Here is an 18339-nt window from a genome sequence, read left to right as displayed (position 1 = left end):
ATTTTTGTTTCTTTCTCTTACTTTGAGACTTGTCTTCTCTCTATACTCAAACAGCTTGTAACGCAACATCAACTACAGATACACTACTATACTCTAGAATCTAGATGTTAAATATTTTGACAATAAAGCAAAGTATTGACACAAGACAAGTTTGATAGAATTGCAACATGGTGTATCATCAATGCTACTTAGTGATAATAAAAGCACAAATTTTACTGACCATTTGTTGGCCTGATCTCAATCCCTTCAAAAACAAGGCCAGACTTACACCTTCCAGATTCTATCTCCCTAAGTCTAATCTCCAGTTCATCATTTTTTCCTCCTTCATTGAAAAGGTCACCCATCTTAGGCTCTAACCATCCATCTTTTCTCTGCAGCCTTGGCTCCCTGGCAAGCGAGCTCAAACAAACAGTTTGTTCATAAACTTCACCTCCTTGGGTAGTTGTAATTGAAGCATTTAAAGGATAACGGCTACCAAATCCACTGGCTCTGCTCCTCAACTTGAACACAAGGTAAGTGGCATAGTTTGTTTTTGGAGACAGCATGGAAGTACTTATCTTGCAATGGATGTCAAACCGCCACACAAGATCAAGTACAGCTACCTGCAAGAACCTGTTTGGTTTTTACATGTACATAACTAAGAACTAAATGAAAGGCCTAAACAAAAACCAAAAAAAAAAAAAAAGGGAATGCGAAAGTGGTAGGGACAGACCTGGATTTAGGTAGAAACCTGGATTCAGGTTTAGAAACCCAACTCCAAAACGGAGTGTCACCCCATATAATGCACAGGTCCCTTGCAGAGAGAAGGTAGCATTTCTTACCACTCATTTTGTCCAAGAAAAAGCTCTGCTAGAAAGAAAGAAAGAAGATGAGCACAGATATGGTTATATTCAGCATGGTGCTACTTTTATTGGCCACAAGCATACATTCAACAAAATCATTCATAATTTGATCTCAGAGATAGCAGCTCCTTTTTTTGTGTTTTGTGTATTTTGTTTTTGATTCTGTTCTTCTATTTGCTGACGGCGCTATAACTAATTACATATTCAAGCAAAGTTGAGTTACTTTATTAACTTATTTTTTTTTCTTATATATAGCAAAACCATAACTAAAATGTTTTACCCCTTCACAAATATATGATTTTTTACTACAAATGGATTGTTTATCTTAAGCATCTACTACAAATAATTTCTTTAAGCAGTTAGGCATGTTGAGTTTCAGGACAAAAGAAATTGAAAGCTCAAAAGGGTTTTGGCCCTTTTGGGCTTTGAAACGAGACCTAAACATCAAAACCCAAAGCAACAAGTGAGCGAGTTGGAGTTGTAGAAGAGGGAAAACAAGGAAAGTACCATTGAATTGCCGTCAATTAAAAAGGGGTTATCGGAGAGATGGAGGTAGAGCTGTTTCAGAGACGTGAAATGCAAGTGAGCCGATGTTCTGGAAAGGATAGCGAACCAATCAGGAGGCAAAAATGTAACCCAGTTTTCGTCGGACTCACAAGCCTCACGGAATGTTTGCGAAACGGCACACCCTCTGCACCATTCTTTAGGATTCAACCGTGATACTATTTCCCTCATGCACTCCTCCGGTAATTCTGGATTTGAGCGTAACCGCTCACGTTCTGCCTCTGCCATCTTCTTCTTCTCTAATTTTTTTTTTTCTCTCTCGCTCTCTCATATCATAGTGAGGCTTCAGGAAAGTTTTGGGGCTTGGTTTTGTTTGGCGCCGGCGGTGAACCAACCCCTTAATAGCTTTGGTTGAAATTTAAATTATTTATTTGTAGTTAAAGTACCAACTTGAGGTTGACTCAATTAAATTTCTATAGTCTATCTAAAATATAACCAAATATGTAATTTTATTTCACTTTTATGTTTTTCTTCTTTAAAAATACAAAAAATATAAAAATTAAAGATCAAATAAAATAAAAAGTAATCCATCGGAACACTTGCATCATAAGATTTTAAACTATAGGTAGACAATTTAAATTTCAATCAAACTTCAGGTCCGTAAAGTGTCAAATAACTTAGGGCTTGGTTTTGTTTGGCGCCGACGGTGAACCAACCAAGCTGAGTGAGATATTAAAAGTTACCTCACTAGCTTTCGTCGAAATTTAAATTATTTATTTGTAGTTAAAAGTTTGATGCTTTACCAACTTGAGGTTGATTCAATTAAATTTCTATAGTCTATCTAAAACATGACCAAATATGTAATTTTACTTCACTTTTATGTCTCTCTCCTCTAAAAATACAAAAAATATAAAAATACAAGATCAAATAAAATAAAAAGTAATCCATCGGAACACTTGCATCATAAGATTTTAAATCACATGTAGGCAACTTAAATTCAGTCAAACTTCAGGTGCGTAAACTGTTAAACAAGGTTTTATGTTTAAGCTTGGCTTAATTTTTTTATCGAATAAGCTCAAATTTTTTCAAGAGTTACTTGATTAATTTATTGATTTTCAATATTAGATCATGACTAAAATGTTTTATCTTTTCATGATTTTATGAAAATTATAAATAATAATTTAATACCATATGAACATATTGATAAACTTATACAATTCAATTTCAATTTTATACAAATATATTTTTAGACAATTATACATATGAAAATATAGTATTACATATAGTTAATTGACCTCTCATGTTCACAAGCTTGTTGAGGAACATATTATTATATTTGAATTTGACTTATTTAATAATTTTTTTTTACACATAATAATTTATTTTAAACTTAGAACATTCTCATCAACCTAGCTAAAGCAACATTTAGTATCTAAAAAAATAAAAATAAACTCACCCAAAACTTCCACACATCAGTCTTAATATTTTGCCCTAAAAACTTAACAATGAACAATGTCCTCGATACATCAATTGAGTACTATCCACTCAATACACCAGATAAAAATCTTATTTTATTCACAATTTGAGAAGGATGAGTTAAAAAAAAAGTTCATTTTAACAGATACCCTTAGAGCAATGGTTAGAAAACCATTTTAGGAAAGTTTTCCTAGGGAATATAAAAAGCCGTAAAAAACATTAACTGCTTTTTTTTTTTTTAAAATTTATAAAAGATTTCTATGTATATTTCTTAAACCAATACCCTTAGGGTATCCATTAATTTTTCTCTTAAAAAATATATTTGTGGAGAAAGAAAATAATATTAAAATAGAATAATGATGGAGTACTGAGGTTGATGTAATTGTCTGTAAAGCTGCATTTGTTTCGGTGGTAAAGGAAATTCGGAAAATATTTTACACCTTTAAGGGTGTTTGGATACGCATTAAAATTCAGTCAAATTGCAAAAAAATTTCAATTTACCGTAAAATAGACACCCTAACTCTGTAAAACCAATTACATACTCATTTTACCTTCAATTGATTTCCAGCCTCACTCAGAACTTAACAACCCAGAGAGAGAGAGAGAGAGAGAGAGAGAGAGAGAGAGAGAGAGAGAGAGAGAGAGAGAGAGAGCACCAGAGGAATCGGACCACTGTGCAAGCTTCGTCCACCATTTGCCGTTCGCCATGCAAGCTGCGTCCACCGCCCCTCTTCTCTTCCTCCCTCATTCTCTCTCTTTTCCTCTGATCAACCATGGCCGAATCTTCAACTGCATGTCACCGATCTAAAACCCACCACCCACCCCCACTGTTGCTGCTGCCTCTAGATCGAACCACCGATCTCATTGCCCAAAGCCCCAAGCTCGATACCATTTCTCACGATGTTGCCACCGTCGTTACCCATCTCTTTCTCTCAAGCCATCTCTCTTCACCTCTCTCACGACTGGTGTTTTGTTTGAGGAAGGGGGCCAATTTTTTTTGTTTTGATTTTTTTTGTTTCTTTGTGTTTATATTGAGATTTTCTGGAATAATATTTGTTTGGATCTTAGGAAAATGTGAGAAACCTGATAAAAATGTATTTTCTAGAGCATTTTCAAGAATACGACCAAACACTAGAAAATATTTTTCAAAGTATTTTTTATAATGCAACCAAACACTAGAAAATATTTTCTTTTCCCCAAAACATTTTCACTTGAAAACATTTTACACTTGGAAAATATTTTACACCAAAACAAACGCAGCCTAAGTAGTAGATTAACTAAACTAATAAAAGTGAGTTTTTAAGACTAAATTTGATTAAAAACTCATTAGGCTGATGTGAATGCTCTTGAGACTTGAACTTTAAACAAGCTTTTTCTTAAGCCAAACTCGTTCTATTCTTGGTTCACTTACAACCTTGTTTGCCATATTTTGATAGAGACGTATTTACATTTTTATCCTTAAAAAAAGTTATATGGCCTACAGAGTTGGAGTGGCTATTTGGTCTCCTCTCTCAGTTGCTGAGCCTGGGATTACCTACATGTGTTTGTCCAGATGATTAACGGGGCATTTTGTGTTGTCTCTCGTATTACGGATTTACAGAGGACAGGTAATCTCGTATTACGGATTTACAGAGTCAAACCGAATTGCTAATATTATGCACGTACCTGATATTAACACAAACCAATTAACTGTGTATAATTTTTTTTTCTTCCTATTATGAGTCTTTTACTCTTGCTTATCAAGTGATTCTATTTATCATTTATAAGATATGAACAATTTTCCCATCTATAGGAAGTGACGAATTAGAGCATCTAGAGTACCATTGTAGAGGGCCTTTTGGTCGTAATGGGTTGGGCTGCCTCCTGTAGTACTAAGCCCAAGTGTTCTGAGTAAAGGGAGTTGAGACCGATCTAATTGAAACTCAACTTGATCCGTTTTGTGCGCAAACTATGCCTTGTCTGCCAGGGGGGTGTGCTTATGGCAGACAGAGCTGTTTCAGATGAGCCATGGTAGGTAGATATAATAATAACAACAAAATAGAGCACTCTGGCTAGTTAATGGAAAATGACCAAATAATCCCTATCTACGAAACATAACCACAATAATAACAATGACTTTTACAAAGAAAGCAAAGGGAACAAAATGTAATATATAGGTTAATCAAAAGAGAAAGAAATTAAGTCAAGAACGCCTCCTCTCAACGCACTTAATCTCCCAGGAAAATTCTGCTGTGGAAATTAATTGCTTTGAGGGAAATGAACTTGAATGGTTGGTGCCTAAAGGAATCCTTTTGCCTTTTTTTGATAGAGAGCAAGATTTTGAGAAGGAGAGAGGGAATCAACCTATTGGTGCATGCCTGCAGATCTCACTCTCTATTTCGTTTCTTTCTTTTAATTTTACTCTTATCTTTTCTTTCTTTCCTTCACACTTGTTTTTCTATTTTCTGATTTTTTTCTTAGAGATTCTTGTTATTGAGGTTATGGTTTTTTTGTTTTGTTATTGGTCCTCCTTCTGTGCACGGCAAGGATCCCCTTTTATAGTACCTGCCGTGATTGGATTTAACTGTTTTAGCCCTTAACCACCTTTGTCTGGTCTTGGTGTACTTGCCAACCACCACTGGACCGTCTACGTGCAACTCCCCATCACTAGACAAAGAAGGGTATTTTGTTTGTTTGTCTGTTGTGGCACCCTTTCCTGCTACGATCTGGGTTCTTTCTCTCTCTCTCTCTACTCTTATGGCATACACCTAGTGGTTCCAACTTAGTTTGCCTCTTTTGGGTGGTATGTCATCCTAGCAGGACACTTCCCCCAAAAAAGCCTGAGTAGGAACCTCAAAAATAGGTTTTTCCCATCTCCCCACCACCAAACCATGTCCTCTTACCTCTGACCCACGACTTCACCATGTCTTGTATTGGTTGGGTACAGGCTGGTGGTGTTTGAGCCTTGCGCATGCCTCTCTTCCATGTGTGTCCAAAACCTGCCTGCTGCTTATGCGTTTGCCGTGGTTGGCTTGTTCAGTCTGCCGTTCGTCCTTGATTGTTTTCTAGTTTACCTTTCTTTTATGACTTGCCCCGCTTAGGGCTAGGCCTTGTTTGATGATGGGCTTCGCCTTTTCCTTTAGCCCATTCTTTTTTGCTACCCTCCTGCCATACCACTCTGTTATTCCTGCTGCAAAGCTATTTTCCTCAATCCTGTTGGGCCTCTTTAGGCCTGCCGTTTATTCTTTCCCTAGTGGCTCAGTATGACCATTAGTTTTCCTTATTACATTACTTCACGGGCTCCTGTGTCCCATTTGTTTTTCCTTGGGCATCCTTAGCCCATTTGATTTCCTTGGGCTTCCTTAGCCCTTTTCCTAACTATGCATTACCATGGGCTTTCACTAATTCCATTGGGCTTCCCCGGCCTAATTATCTTGTTCTCATCCTTGGGGCTCATGGGCTTACCATTAACTCTTTACTTTCTTTGCTTTCATTACTTTGGGTCTGCCACGTCCCATTCTCGCTTTTCCATATCATATATTGCCCATGGTTTGCTTTTTCTCTCTTTCCAGGATGCTTTGAGCCCATTTTCCATTTCGAGGCCCAGTTGCTTATCTTATGGGTTTATGATCCATTATTCCTACTGCTTGGGTTTAATAGGTTTTTTGTCCATTTAACAACCTTTTTTCCTGTCCACGTTGCTGGGCTTCTCTTTTCTACTTGGGCTTCCAAAAATGGCCATCAACAACCATCAAATGTAATAACATAATGATTAGGTAACCTCAATATACATAGCACACCAGTATTTATTTTTACATAGCTATCGTTAAAATTGTTCCATCTCCCACTACCATACATCATAACTATCTAGGTACTCAGTTTCTTAAAACACAATAGCATTTCCATCATGACTCCTACATAAACTCCTCCACTGTTGAGACTTTGAGCTGTAAAAGGAAAATACCTGCTCACTAAAAATGTTAAGGGTGAGCATACCACTTGCAAAGTAAGGGAGGCGTGACATGAGCATATATCTAACCTGCATGATAGAAAAAGTATTGTTAACATGTGGTTACAACTTCCTTATAAACAGTTTCAAGAGTTTGCATAAACACGTATAACATTCTCAGAAACGTATAGCATATATCAATCTCATTCTGGAAACATCAACATAGATCACATGCTTATAACATAAGGCAACATCTTTTGAAAACATTTCCTATAAAACATGACTATGATCATTAGCTTGGAAAGCATTATCAATTCAACATATAACTGGGGTTCCATACACCATTCATGAGAATCATAACTTTCATACTAAAAATGCCTATGCAAATCATAACCGCACATAAATTGTGAAACTCATGAATCTAAAGCTAAAACTATCATGTTGTCAAACATATTAAAGATGTACAAGATCATAATCATTTAAATCATTTTCATAAACTTAACTACCCGGCCATTAAGGCCAGCCATTATCTGGTTATGCGTCCCCCAGGTACGAACATCAGGGTTAGGGGCGGCTTGATGTATTAGGGGCCTAAGGCGAAAATTGATTACTTTGTTTTAAATGCAAAATTATTACTAATTAACATGAACCACGTAGAATATATATATATATATGTTTTTTATTTTATTTTTTATGTATTGCTCTTTTTTTTTTTAGAAGTGCAACATTCACAATATTTTTTACAACAAATCATAGGTGTTAAGTTGCTTCTTATTTTCTATTTGAATCCACTGCTATAATTATTTTTTGCCATCAATAACAGGTTGTAACAACCTGCTACTTAGCATTTGTTGTAAAAGTATTGTGAAAAATGTTGTGGACGTAACATTTCTCTCTCTTTTTTGTTTTGTTTTTTATTTGATAGAAAATGAAAAAGTTTAGCTACAAAATTGATTGTAATCTTAGGCTGCGTTTGTTTCGACTTCAAACTACTTCCGGAAATCAATTTTCGTAAAATAATGGTGTTTGGCTGCTTGGGAAAATTGGGTCAACGGAAAATAATTTCCCCTTTGACCGAAAATAACCCCAAAACAGACGGAAATGCTTTTCACCTTCTATTTTCCCTTAAACCAATTTCCGGAAAAAACTCTCTCAACTCTCCAAGCTCTCTCACGCAGCAACTCTCTCTCACACAGCAACACAAAGCTCTCTCACACTCTTCGATCAGTACTCCGATCCGGTCCAGACCAAAGCTCCAAGCTCCAAGCTCAGCAGCAAGTTCAGACCTCCGATCCGGTCCAGACCTCCGCTTCGATCCGGTCCAGACCTCAAGCTCCGATCCGCTCCAGCGACCCAGACCAGACTTTCGCACGAGCAACCGCCGGCGACCTTCGACCCAGCGCAACCCAGAGCAATCGCACGACCCAGAGCAACCGCCAGAGCAACCCATCGCCTTCGACCCAGCGCAACCCATCGCCTTCGACCCAGAGCAACCCACGAACCGACGAACCCAGAGCAACCCACGAACCTCGACCTCGTCGCCGACGGTACCCCGTCGCCTCCACACTCTCTCTTCCTCGATCTCTCCGTTTTTTTTTTTTTTTTTTTAATTTGATTGTTGTTGTTGTTTTTTTTTTTGGATGAACTGATTATTGTTGTTGTTGTTGTCGTTGTTGTTGTTGTTGTTGTTCCGGATTTGTTCCGAATTTTTTGTTGTTGTTGAATTGTTGCCGGAATTTGTTACCGGAAATTTTTTGTTGTTGTTGAATTGTTGCCGGAATTTGTGAAAAATTTTCCGGAAAATAGCATTTTAGAATACATCCAAACACGTGAAAATATTTTCCACAAAAATTTTCATAATTCAACCAAACACTTAAAAATATTTTCCTTTTCCGGAAAATAGCATTTCCGGAAAATATGTATTTTCCGGAGAATGTTTTACACGAAACAAACACAGCCTTAGGTTACAACCTTACTTTATAAAATAAACATTATTGCATAATTTGAAAATCTAACCATTGAATTGCATGTTCTTTATGCTCTTAATATACATATCAAATTTTGTGTTAATCAGATATTATTTACTATATGATCTATAAGTTTATATTTTATACATAATTTTAAACTACAAAAACTTGCAATTTAAATAATTAATTGACAACATAGCTATTGATCTTTAATTTTTTAGAAATTTTGCAAGTATGGAAAATATAAGAAGAATATGTCATCCAATGGTGGATTTGTCAAAATTCACATCTAATAAAAAAATATTGAGTAATATTGTAGCCTAACGCTACAACCAATTTTGTAGCCAAACTTTATCCGATAAAAAATTATTATTTTATTTCTTAGTTATAAATAACCCTATTGGTTAAAATTTTGGGACTTTATTTTTACTTGGGGCCTTAGGCAACTGCATTAGTTGCTTATAGTATTCAACCGACACTGATCAGGGTACAATTCATCTGACTGTGTCAGGTACTCCTCGATTTGTGTCGAGCAAGGTTTTGAAACTCGGACCGAATCGTACGTTCGATTGGAAAAACTATGAACCTCTCACAAACACAGTTCTTTTAAGCTTAAGAATCAGTCTATGCCACAAAAGCAGGGAACTATTCAAACCGCGGTTTAAACGCATGATTCTGAGAACTGTGCTCAGACCGCTTCTCACGGTTCCCTTTGATTCTGAACCTTTAAAAAAAAAAAAAACACAAAAAAACAAAAGAAAAAGAAACACAACTGCTAATGCTTAGGAGTATATCATGTCTGCCATTGCCATCTCCAAAAAAACACAGCATGTCTTTATGTTTCTTCTTCTTCTCTCTTCAGAGCACATCACGCAACTCCCTCTCTTCAAAAACTCTTCTCTTGGGCGAAGCAAGCTTTAAATTCTAGCTTTGTTCTCCACCGGTAATGTGTGTGTGACAGGGTGAGAGTATGAGAGAAAGAGAATGAGAAACAGAGCTAGAGATAAAGATAGAAAAATAAAAGCAGAGGACACTCTATGTGGAGAAGGAAGAGTCTAGAAAAATAAAAACAAAAATATAAGAGGAGTGGGGATGGGGATGGGGATGGGGATACGTGCGTGAAGGAGAAAAAACAAAAGAAAAAAAAATATAAGAAAAGGAAAAGAACCGTATGGATGCCAGGAAAGAAGGGAATAATAATAAAAAGAATAAAAAATCACAATTAAAAGTTACTATAATATTTTTACAATATTTCACAATAAATTTTAAGTAATAGATTGTTATTAGTTAATATTGGTGAGTAAAAAAATAATTTCAATAGTTTGTTCAAATCAGAACCAGTAACAACTTTTTATATAAATTTTGTTGTGAAAGTATTGCTAAAAATGTTGTAGACTTCTTTATTGCTTCTGGAGATTTCTTCTTTGCTATGCGTGTGAACTACTCACATAAATGCTTGCTTTCTGTCAAGCACTTCCTTCTTGGGTTTTGTTATATGTTTAACTTTAACAATTTTTAAATGCATGGACATCTTCATTCTTCAGATCTAGCTTTTTTTGATTTTTTTTTTAATTCATAATAAATGGTGAACAGTGACTATTCAAATGGGTTGGGAAAAAAAAAAATGATCGGCAATCAAATGGGCTTGGCCATGAGCAAATAAACTAATTTGTCTCTTAACTATTTTATTGGGTTTCATAAAATAAAAATGATTAGGTACTAATTTTTTTTTTTTTTTTTTTTTTTTTTTTTTTTTTTTTTTTTTTTTTTTTTTTTGATTTTTTGCAAAAAAGGAGGGCTCAGTGTGTAATAGTGGGTATCACCACTAATCGAACCCGAGACCTCTCAAGGGCGACTTGGGCATCCAACCACTACGCCACACTAGCAATTGGTGACATAGAGTGGGATTAATTTCTCTTTATTGGTATGCTTTCAAAGGTAATGGGAAGACATCATGTACCCTTATAGCATTACAGTGGGCAGTTTAAGCTCTTGCCAAGGAGCAATCCTCGATGTTCAAGCATAGAAGTGTTTAAGGAACTTCCCATTGATGGAGTCGATCCTTATGCCATCATTGTCAATCAATTTGTAAGCTTCGTTGGTGTTTGCCCCCTGCTTGAGAGTTGGAAGTACATCATAAGTAACGGTCACATGGTTTGACCCGACAATTTCGTTGAAGTCTAGATCAATCTTGTTTTCTTTGGCAAGTTTCATGATTTGTTCTTTGAAGACGAAGCATTTTTGGATTGGGTGGCCAATGATGCGATGATATTTGCAGTAGTTAGGGTCATCAACTTTCCCCATGTCTTGTGGTCGCCTGCATTCTAGCAATTCAATCAGCTTCAATTGCAATAATTGTTCTAAGATGTTTGGCACATCTTCATCGGGGAACAGATATACTTTTTGCTCACGTTCCTTAAAAGTCAGGCGATGCACTTCGTTCTTTTGCCATCCTTCAAGCTGTTTTTCATTTGCCTTCGCTTCTCTTCTTGGAACCTTGACTTTGGTAGTGTTAACAACCATTGGGTCTTTGAGGCTGACTTTTGCATTCCTATCATTCCTCCTTACTTCCTTTCTGCTTTCCTCAGGTATGGGAGGGTTTGTACTTCCATGACTAGCAATGCTCAACTCCATGTCGTGCGCACGAGTTGCTAACTCTTCAAATGTTCGAGGCTTTATCCCTTGAAGGATGTAAAGAAGTCCCCAGTGCATGCCTTGGATGCACATCTCTACCGCAGAAATTTCAGAAAGTCTATCCTTACAATCTAAGCTCAAGGAACGCCACCGATTGATGTAATCAATGACAGGTCATCTTTCCACTGTTTGGTATTAGTAAGCTCTATCATGCTCACTGTACGACGCGTGCTATAGAATCGATCAAGAAATTCTCTTTCGAGTTGTTGCCAACTGTCGATTGACTCGGGTTCTAAGTCTGTATACCAATCAAAGGCATTTCCTTTGAGCGAACGGACAAATTGCTTTACAAGGAGGCCTCCTTGAGTCTCTGTGTTCTCACAAGTTTCTACAAAGTGAGTAATGTGTTGCTTAGGATTTCCATGGCCATCAAATTGCAAGAACTTGGGGGGTTGATACCCATTTGGCATCCTCATGTTGTCGATGCGCTTTGTGTAAGGTTTTGAATATGTGAGAAAACTTGTAGAAGAACCTCCATATTGTGCTCGGATGGTATTTATTATCATGTCTTGTAATTGTTGGACTGACAACGAAGCAACCGAAGTAGATTGTTCTCGTCGGGGAGTGTTTTCAATTTCTCTCCTTTCGTCATCCTTCGCAGATGTGAATTTATGACCATGGCTTGATTCACCAAGATCTTGTACTTCGAGTTTGTTCATTAAAGTTGCAATTTGGAGGTCCTTATCTTCAAGTGCTTTTGTGAGAAGGACGACCCTTTGTTCCATTTCAACCATCTTTTCTTCCATTGTAGAGGTGTTAGTCATCATGACTGACACAACTTCCCAAGATGATGGAGAAGGAAGTGAATTGAAGTGAGCACATGAAATCTCATTTTTTTGGGTTCCCTTTGATGGGAGAAAGATCATGTGACCAACTTCTTGTGAAGGAAGAAGGGGATTTGCCCCCATACTTGAGGTGTTCCAAGGTGGAGACGTCTTTGTTGATGACCTTGTTTCTTGCAAGAGGGTCTAAGAAGATGATTGTCTGGACCTTGGCTTCCTTGGTTGATTGAGATTGAAGTTGATTATTTGTTTTGGGTTGGCTACAATTGATTACACCAATGTAGTTGTTGGTGGTAACCGTACCAAGTTTAGTTGAAGTAGCTATTGAAGCTTGGATATTCTTGCTGGAGGCCATTTGAACTGGTAGCAAGATGATGAAGATTTCTTTCTTTGAAGGAGAATGAGATGAGAGGCAGAGATGTCCCACCGGGCGTGCCAGAATATGTGGACGACTAAATTTCTCGGTTCGAAATAAGTTAAACGAGTAAAAATAGTTTCACAAATGCGAATTTGTATTGATGAATGTGGTATAATTCTCTGTAATTACAAAAGAGTTATCCTCTGATTCGATCTCTTTGAAAGACTTGTTGATTGGAATTGTAATAATGTAATTTTGATTTGAATACAAAATATCCTTCAATTTGGTTGAGGGATAGATCGAAGATTGTTGAAACAGAATTACAATAAATCTCTGGCTATGAGCTTGTTAGAAATCCCTTGTTCTTCACGTTCTTCGTGTTCTTGATGTGTTCTTCGTCTTCGAAGGTTTGTGGTGGAAGTTCTTCGGGGCTTTAGAGGCTTGAATCCGTAGAGCTTCGCTGATTTGTGGTTTGTGATGTTTCTGGAGACTTTTGAGCTTGATTCCAGTGAACTTTGAGATCTAGGAATACGATTTGGATGATTCCTCTTCGAATGTTCTTTGTATTCGAAGGTTTGTGATGGAAATTCTTCGGGGCTTTAGAGGCTTGAATTCGTCGAGTTTCGCTGATTTGTGGTTTGTGATGTTTCTGGAGGCTTTTGAGCTTGATTCTAGTGAACTTTGAGATCTAGGAATACGATTTGGATGATTCCTCTTCGAATGTTCTTTGTATTCGAAGTTTGTGATGGAAGTTCTTCGGTGCTTTAGAGGCTTGAATCCGCAGAACTTCACTGATTTGTGATTTGTTGATGTTTTCGGACACTTTAGGCTTGATTCCCACAAACTTTTGGATCTAGGCGGATGATTTGGATGATTTTCTCTTCGAATGTTCTTCGTATTCGAAGTTGAAGTTCTTGGAGGCTTTAGAGCTTGGTTCCGGTAGAGCTTCTGGACTTCTGAGTGCTTCTAATGGCCTGGTCCCCTCCCAAATGTCTCAGGAAGGCTTCTATTTATAGGAGTTTTGGGGTATGTAAGCGACACGTGGCGGAGTCTGATTGGTGACACATGGCAGAGCTCGATTGGTCTGCTTATGTCATTGCTTGCACATGCTGGAATGATTGTGTCATCGCTTACACGTGCGAAGTTGCTTAGGTCATTGCTTACACGTGCGAGGCTGCTTATGTCATCGCTTGCACGAGCTGATGCATGATTGGTTCTTGCATGACACTTGGCAAATTTCTGTTGGTTTCTGAATAGTAATAGTAAAACCTAGCAGCAGTATGTGGCGCTTTGTAATTGGCTGCATTTTGTGGACTTGGTAGTGTGACGTGTTAGCTTGTGATAGGTCGGGAATTTTCCATCTCTACAATTATAATGTGGAATATACACTTTTATTATTCCAGCTTATACTAACTATCATGCTGCAACTTCAAATTTTTAAAGATTTTAAGGATCATAAAGAGCTATCCATATCTTTCAAGGAATTTAGAAGAGCTATTTAAAATGATTTATTGACTATGATTAATTACTCTCATAATAATTAAACATTAAAATCTTATAGGTAACTAGTAGATGGTCTAAACTGTCCAGTACTCATGGTAACTCTGAAATTTTTTAAAACACATACTTGGCCTAATACCAAATGAAACAAAAAATAGAAAAGGCAAGTATTTAATGAAAGTTTGTTTGATAGTTTTTCTGCTCTCGTTGGACACTTGCTCAATCGAGGGCTGGACAAGATTATGCAGAATTGCGTTTTCTATAGAATTTATTACCAAGTGTCATACCCAAATCCAAACCAGGATTCAGAGTCAAACGGACTTGCTAATATTTAGCTGGTACCTGATATTAACACAAACCAATTAACTGTGTATGAAAAATTTTCTTTTCCTGTTACGAGTCTTTTACTCATGCTTATCAAGTGATTCTATTTATCATCTATAAGATATGAACGATTTGCCCATCTACAGGAAGTGACGAATCAGAGCATCTAGAGTACCATCAAATGTAATAACATAATGATTAGGTAACCTCAATATACATAGCACAACAGAATTTATTTTTACATAGCCATCGTTAAAATTGTTCCATCTCCCCCTACCATACATCATAACTATCTAGGTACTCAGTGTCTTAAAACACAATATCATTTCCATCATGACTCCTACATAAACTCCTCCACTGCTGAGACTTTGAGCTGCAAAAGGAAAATACCTGCTCACTGAAAATGTTGGGTGAGCATACCACTTGCTCAGTAAGGGAGGCGTGACATGAACATATATCTAACCTGCATGATAGAAAAAAGTATTGTTAACATGCGGTTATGATTTCCTTATAAACAGTTTCAAGAGTTTGCATAAACACGTATAACATTCTCGAAAACGTAAAGCATATATCAATCTCATTCTGGAAACATCAACATAGATCACATGTTAGGCATAGTTTTGTATGTTGTATAATTCTGTATGTTGGTATGTGGTATGGTTGCATTAATAGTATGAGTGCCTAAGTGCTGTGATAGTGTATTAGTAGTATAAGTGCCTAAGTGCCTGATAGTGTATTAGTAGTATAAGTGCCTAAGTGCCTATATGAGACTTGTTTATCAGAATTGTAGGGTATAGTGTCAATTGAGGCATGGCTATACGGGTTAGTTAGTGACAGTGCAAGACAGTTAGAGTTAGTTAGAGAATGGTGGGTCATTGACAGCTGTAAGGTGAGGTATAAGGGACCAATCTGTTGTAGAGTAATCAATCAAGCAAGTGTATTCTCAATTCAGTCTTTTCCTTTTCTCTCTCTCTGTTTTCCTTTCCTCAATTCTTGGAGGCCTAGCTAACCTCAAATCCAGCTATACAACAAAACCATTGAATTCAATCCTAACATCACATGCTTATAACATAAGGTAACATCTTTTGAAAACATTTCCTGTAAAACATGACTTGTGATCATTAGCTTGGAAAGCATCATCAATTCAACATATAACTGGGGTTCCATACACCATTCATGAGAATCATAACTTCCATACTGAAAATGCCTATGCAGATCATAACTGCACATAAATTGTGAAACTCATGAGTCTAAAGCTAAAACTATCATAGTGTCAAACATATTAAAGATATACAGGATTGTAATCAATTAAATCATTTTCATAAACTTAACTACCCGGCCATTAAGGCCAGCCATTATTTGATTATGCGTCCCCTAGGTACAAACATCAGGGTACAGTTCATCTGACTGTGTCATGTACTCCTCGGCCTATGCCGAGTACAATGTTACATTGACTTGATCCACAATAGTATATCATTTCGTTTGAAATTCATTTTCTTTCTAAAAACATTCTTTTCTTAATACAAATTTGTTTCCATAATAATAATTTCCTTGATCTTTAGTCTCAAACAGAGGTTATAAACATCTTGCATATCCACATGATTCACTCATTATCTCACTATAAAACACATGTATAGTTTGACAAAAAAACACGCTTAATTTCAATGAAACATAAGCATAATCATGTTTATCAAAAAGCTTTGTTTTAAAACACATGTTTACAAAAATATGGGCCGTCAGACCCTCATATCACAATCTCTTACCTCAAGGCAAATGCTTTTGCTTGTAGTGGAGTCCCCTACTGATCTTGTCCTGCCCCTAAATAAAATTTTTTTTGATAGGTAAAAAAACATGCTTCAGGAATAGAACCAGCGACCTCCTAGGAGTTTTGGACCTTTGTCCTGCTCCTATATAAAAAACAGTTACTTTCATTATTAAGCACACTATTCAACTCATGGAGTGTTCTAATCCATAATTTCGTTTCTTACAGCCTCAAGTTCCTATCCCTATTAATTCTTCACCCTAACTAGGCCCCTGTGATTCCTACAACCATCCCAAATGCAACCAAACACTCAAACATGCAATTACCAGTGTAAAACATCAAAACACACAAAACTGAGCACTAATCATAAAAAACTATAGTTGCAGGGCTTATAATTTTTCCTTTGTGTACTAAAAAGTAGAACTAAGGTACATGAACATTCATCCATACTCTATACATACTAAATAGAGCTGCCACAAATTTACAACTCAATCCATTCACCCTAACTTGAGAAATAAATCCCCAAAGTTAGGTGGTACAATTCATTCTTACTGCTTTATCCAACAATGTGCAACTTACTTCCAAACTTCAATTGAGTCACCAAAACACATCAACATGTCATGCCAATTTACAAGGATATTACCCTATATGTCTAACACATGCCATAAAATTCTGAAAGCCAGATTCTAAAGCTACAATTTAATAAAAATCATACAAGCTAGTACACTCAAATCTGCCCCAACAGATTTGAGGTCTAGATAGTAATTCCACTCTAAATTTTATACTCATCCAATTGGCTTGGGACCAATATCAAGTTTGATAGAATGGCAATTTAGTGTATCATCAATGTCACTTAGTGCAAATAAACGGACAAATTTTACTAACCCTTTGTTGGCCTGATCTCGATCCCTTCTACAATGAGGCCAGTCTTGTGGGTACCAGCTTCTACCTCCATAAGTTTAATCTGCAGTTCGTCATCTTCTCCTCCCTCATTGAAAAATTGACCCAACTCAATCTCTAACCATCCATCTTCTCTCTGCTTGGGACGTGAAGTGTGCTGCTGCGGCGGCGGTATAATCCGGTCTTGCTGGTTTGGCTGCATGACAAACAGGCCCAAACGAACAGTTTGTTCATAAACTTCACCTCCAATAGTTCCCACTGAAGCCTTGAAAGGAGGGCCATCAAATCCATGGGCTCTGCTCCTCAACTTGTACACAAGGTAAGCGGCATAGTGTGTTTTGGGAGACAGAATGGAAGTACTCATCTTACCGCTGATGTCAAACCACCACACACTATGAAGTTCCGCTACCTCTGGGAACCTGTTTGATTTTTACTTGTACACGGTTAAGAACTAGATGAAAAAAAAAACTCTAAACTTAAAAATAATGAATAAAAAAGAAGTACTGAAATAGAGTAGGGACAGACCTGGATTCTTCAGGTAGAGAAATCCATCTCCAATACTGAGGAGTACTGCCCCATATAATGGACAGTTCCCTTGCAGGAAGAAGGTAACATTTCTTACCACTCGATTTGTCCAAGAAAAAGCTCTGCTAGAAAGAAAGAAAGAAGATCAGTACAGATATGGCAACAAGCATACATAAAACCAAATCTTTCATATTTTGAATACCGAGATAGAAGCTCCTTTTGTGTGTGTGTTTTATTCTGTTTTTCTATTCGCAGATGGCGCTATAACTAAATTCATTCAAGAACTGACCCCTTTACTTCTTTTCATTCAGCAAATTCAGAAACAGAATTAAGTGTTCTAGAAGTGGAAAAGTAGGAAGACAGTTTGTAACATAGTAATTAATTATTAAGGGATCGATAGTAGCACCTTTTTAGAGTCGTCAATTAGGATGGGGTTATCGGAGAGACTGAGGTAGATCTTTTTCTTAGAAGACAAATTCAAGATATCCGATGATGATGATCGAGCAATGATGGCTTGATAATCGGACGGCAAGAACCTCTCCCAGACAGCGTTGGACTCTGCAGCCGCACGGAATATATGAGAAACCGCACACACTCTGCAAGCATCCTTAGGACTCGTCAATGAAACTATGTCCGATATGCATCCCTCTGGTAATACTGATATGTCTGCAACGAAGGGTGGACCGTTTCTTTCTCCTTCTCTCTCTTTTTCCATAATTTTCTTCTCCTATGTTTCTATCTCTCTCACACTTTTTTTCTTTTTGGCTTTAATTGGTT

At 37.0% G+C, this 18339-nt stretch overlaps 2 protein-coding genes across 5 annotated transcripts in view; both read right to left on the bottom strand.

The window, feature by feature from the left end:
* LOC112040241 (uncharacterized) overlaps positions 1-1730 on the bottom strand; it is an 11753-nt gene extending 10023 nt beyond the window's left edge. Inside the window, exons 1-3 of the mRNA XM_065781134.1 lie at positions 1350-1730; positions 713-846; positions 221-612 (exon numbers count right to left, since the gene is read on the bottom strand). Coding sequence (XP_065637206.1) covers positions 221-612; positions 713-846; positions 1350-1634 — 811 coding nt within the window. The 5' untranslated portion in view covers positions 1635-1730. The remainder of the gene's footprint in view (positions 1-220; positions 613-712; positions 847-1349) is intronic.
* Positions 1731-6623: 4893 nt separating this feature from the next.
* LOC112009323 (F-box protein PP2-B10) lies at positions 6624-18339 on the bottom strand. Of its 4 annotated transcripts, XM_024041653.2 has the most exons (5): positions 17969-18336; positions 17563-17684; positions 17023-17456; positions 16139-16193; positions 14526-14838 (listed from the first exon to the last, which is right to left on the bottom strand). In XM_024041653.2, exons 1-4 carry the CDS (start codon positions 18275-18277, stop codon positions 16174-16176), a joined length of 885 nt encoding a protein of 294 aa, XP_023897421.1. In that variant the 5' UTR covers positions 18278-18336; the 3' UTR covers positions 14526-14838; positions 16139-16173. The 4 variants fall into 4 exon arrangements, with proteins under 4 accessions (XP_065637185.1, XP_023897421.1, XP_023897422.1 ...); XM_065781113.1 differs by lacking the exons at positions 14526-14838; positions 16139-16193 and adding an exon at positions 6624-6840 and having other exon boundaries at positions 17969-18337; XM_024041654.2 differs by lacking the exon at positions 16139-16193 and having other exon boundaries at positions 17969-18337.

Source organism: Quercus suber, unplaced genomic scaffold (genome assembly GCF_002906115.3).
Source record: "Quercus suber isolate HL8 unplaced genomic scaffold, Cork oak 2.0 scaffold_257, whole genome shotgun sequence".
Taxonomy (NCBI): domain Eukaryota; kingdom Viridiplantae; phylum Streptophyta; class Magnoliopsida; order Fagales; family Fagaceae; genus Quercus; species Quercus suber.
This window is presented reverse-complemented; position numbering and strand designations above follow the sequence as displayed.

Coding starts and splice junctions, on each gene's coding strand:
- LOC112009323 (XM_065781112.1), bottom strand. CDS start 18,277: ATGGAAAAAGAGAGAGAAGGAGAAAGAAACGGTCCACCCTTCGTTGCA. Junction 17,457..17,562: donor TCTCTACCTGAAGAATCCAG/GTCTGTCCCTAC, acceptor AAAATCAAACAG/GTTCCCAGAGGTAGCGGAAC. Junction 16,283..17,022: donor CGAGATCAGGCCAACAAAGG/GTTAGTAAAATT, acceptor TTTTTTATATAG/GAGCAGGACAAAGGTCCAAA.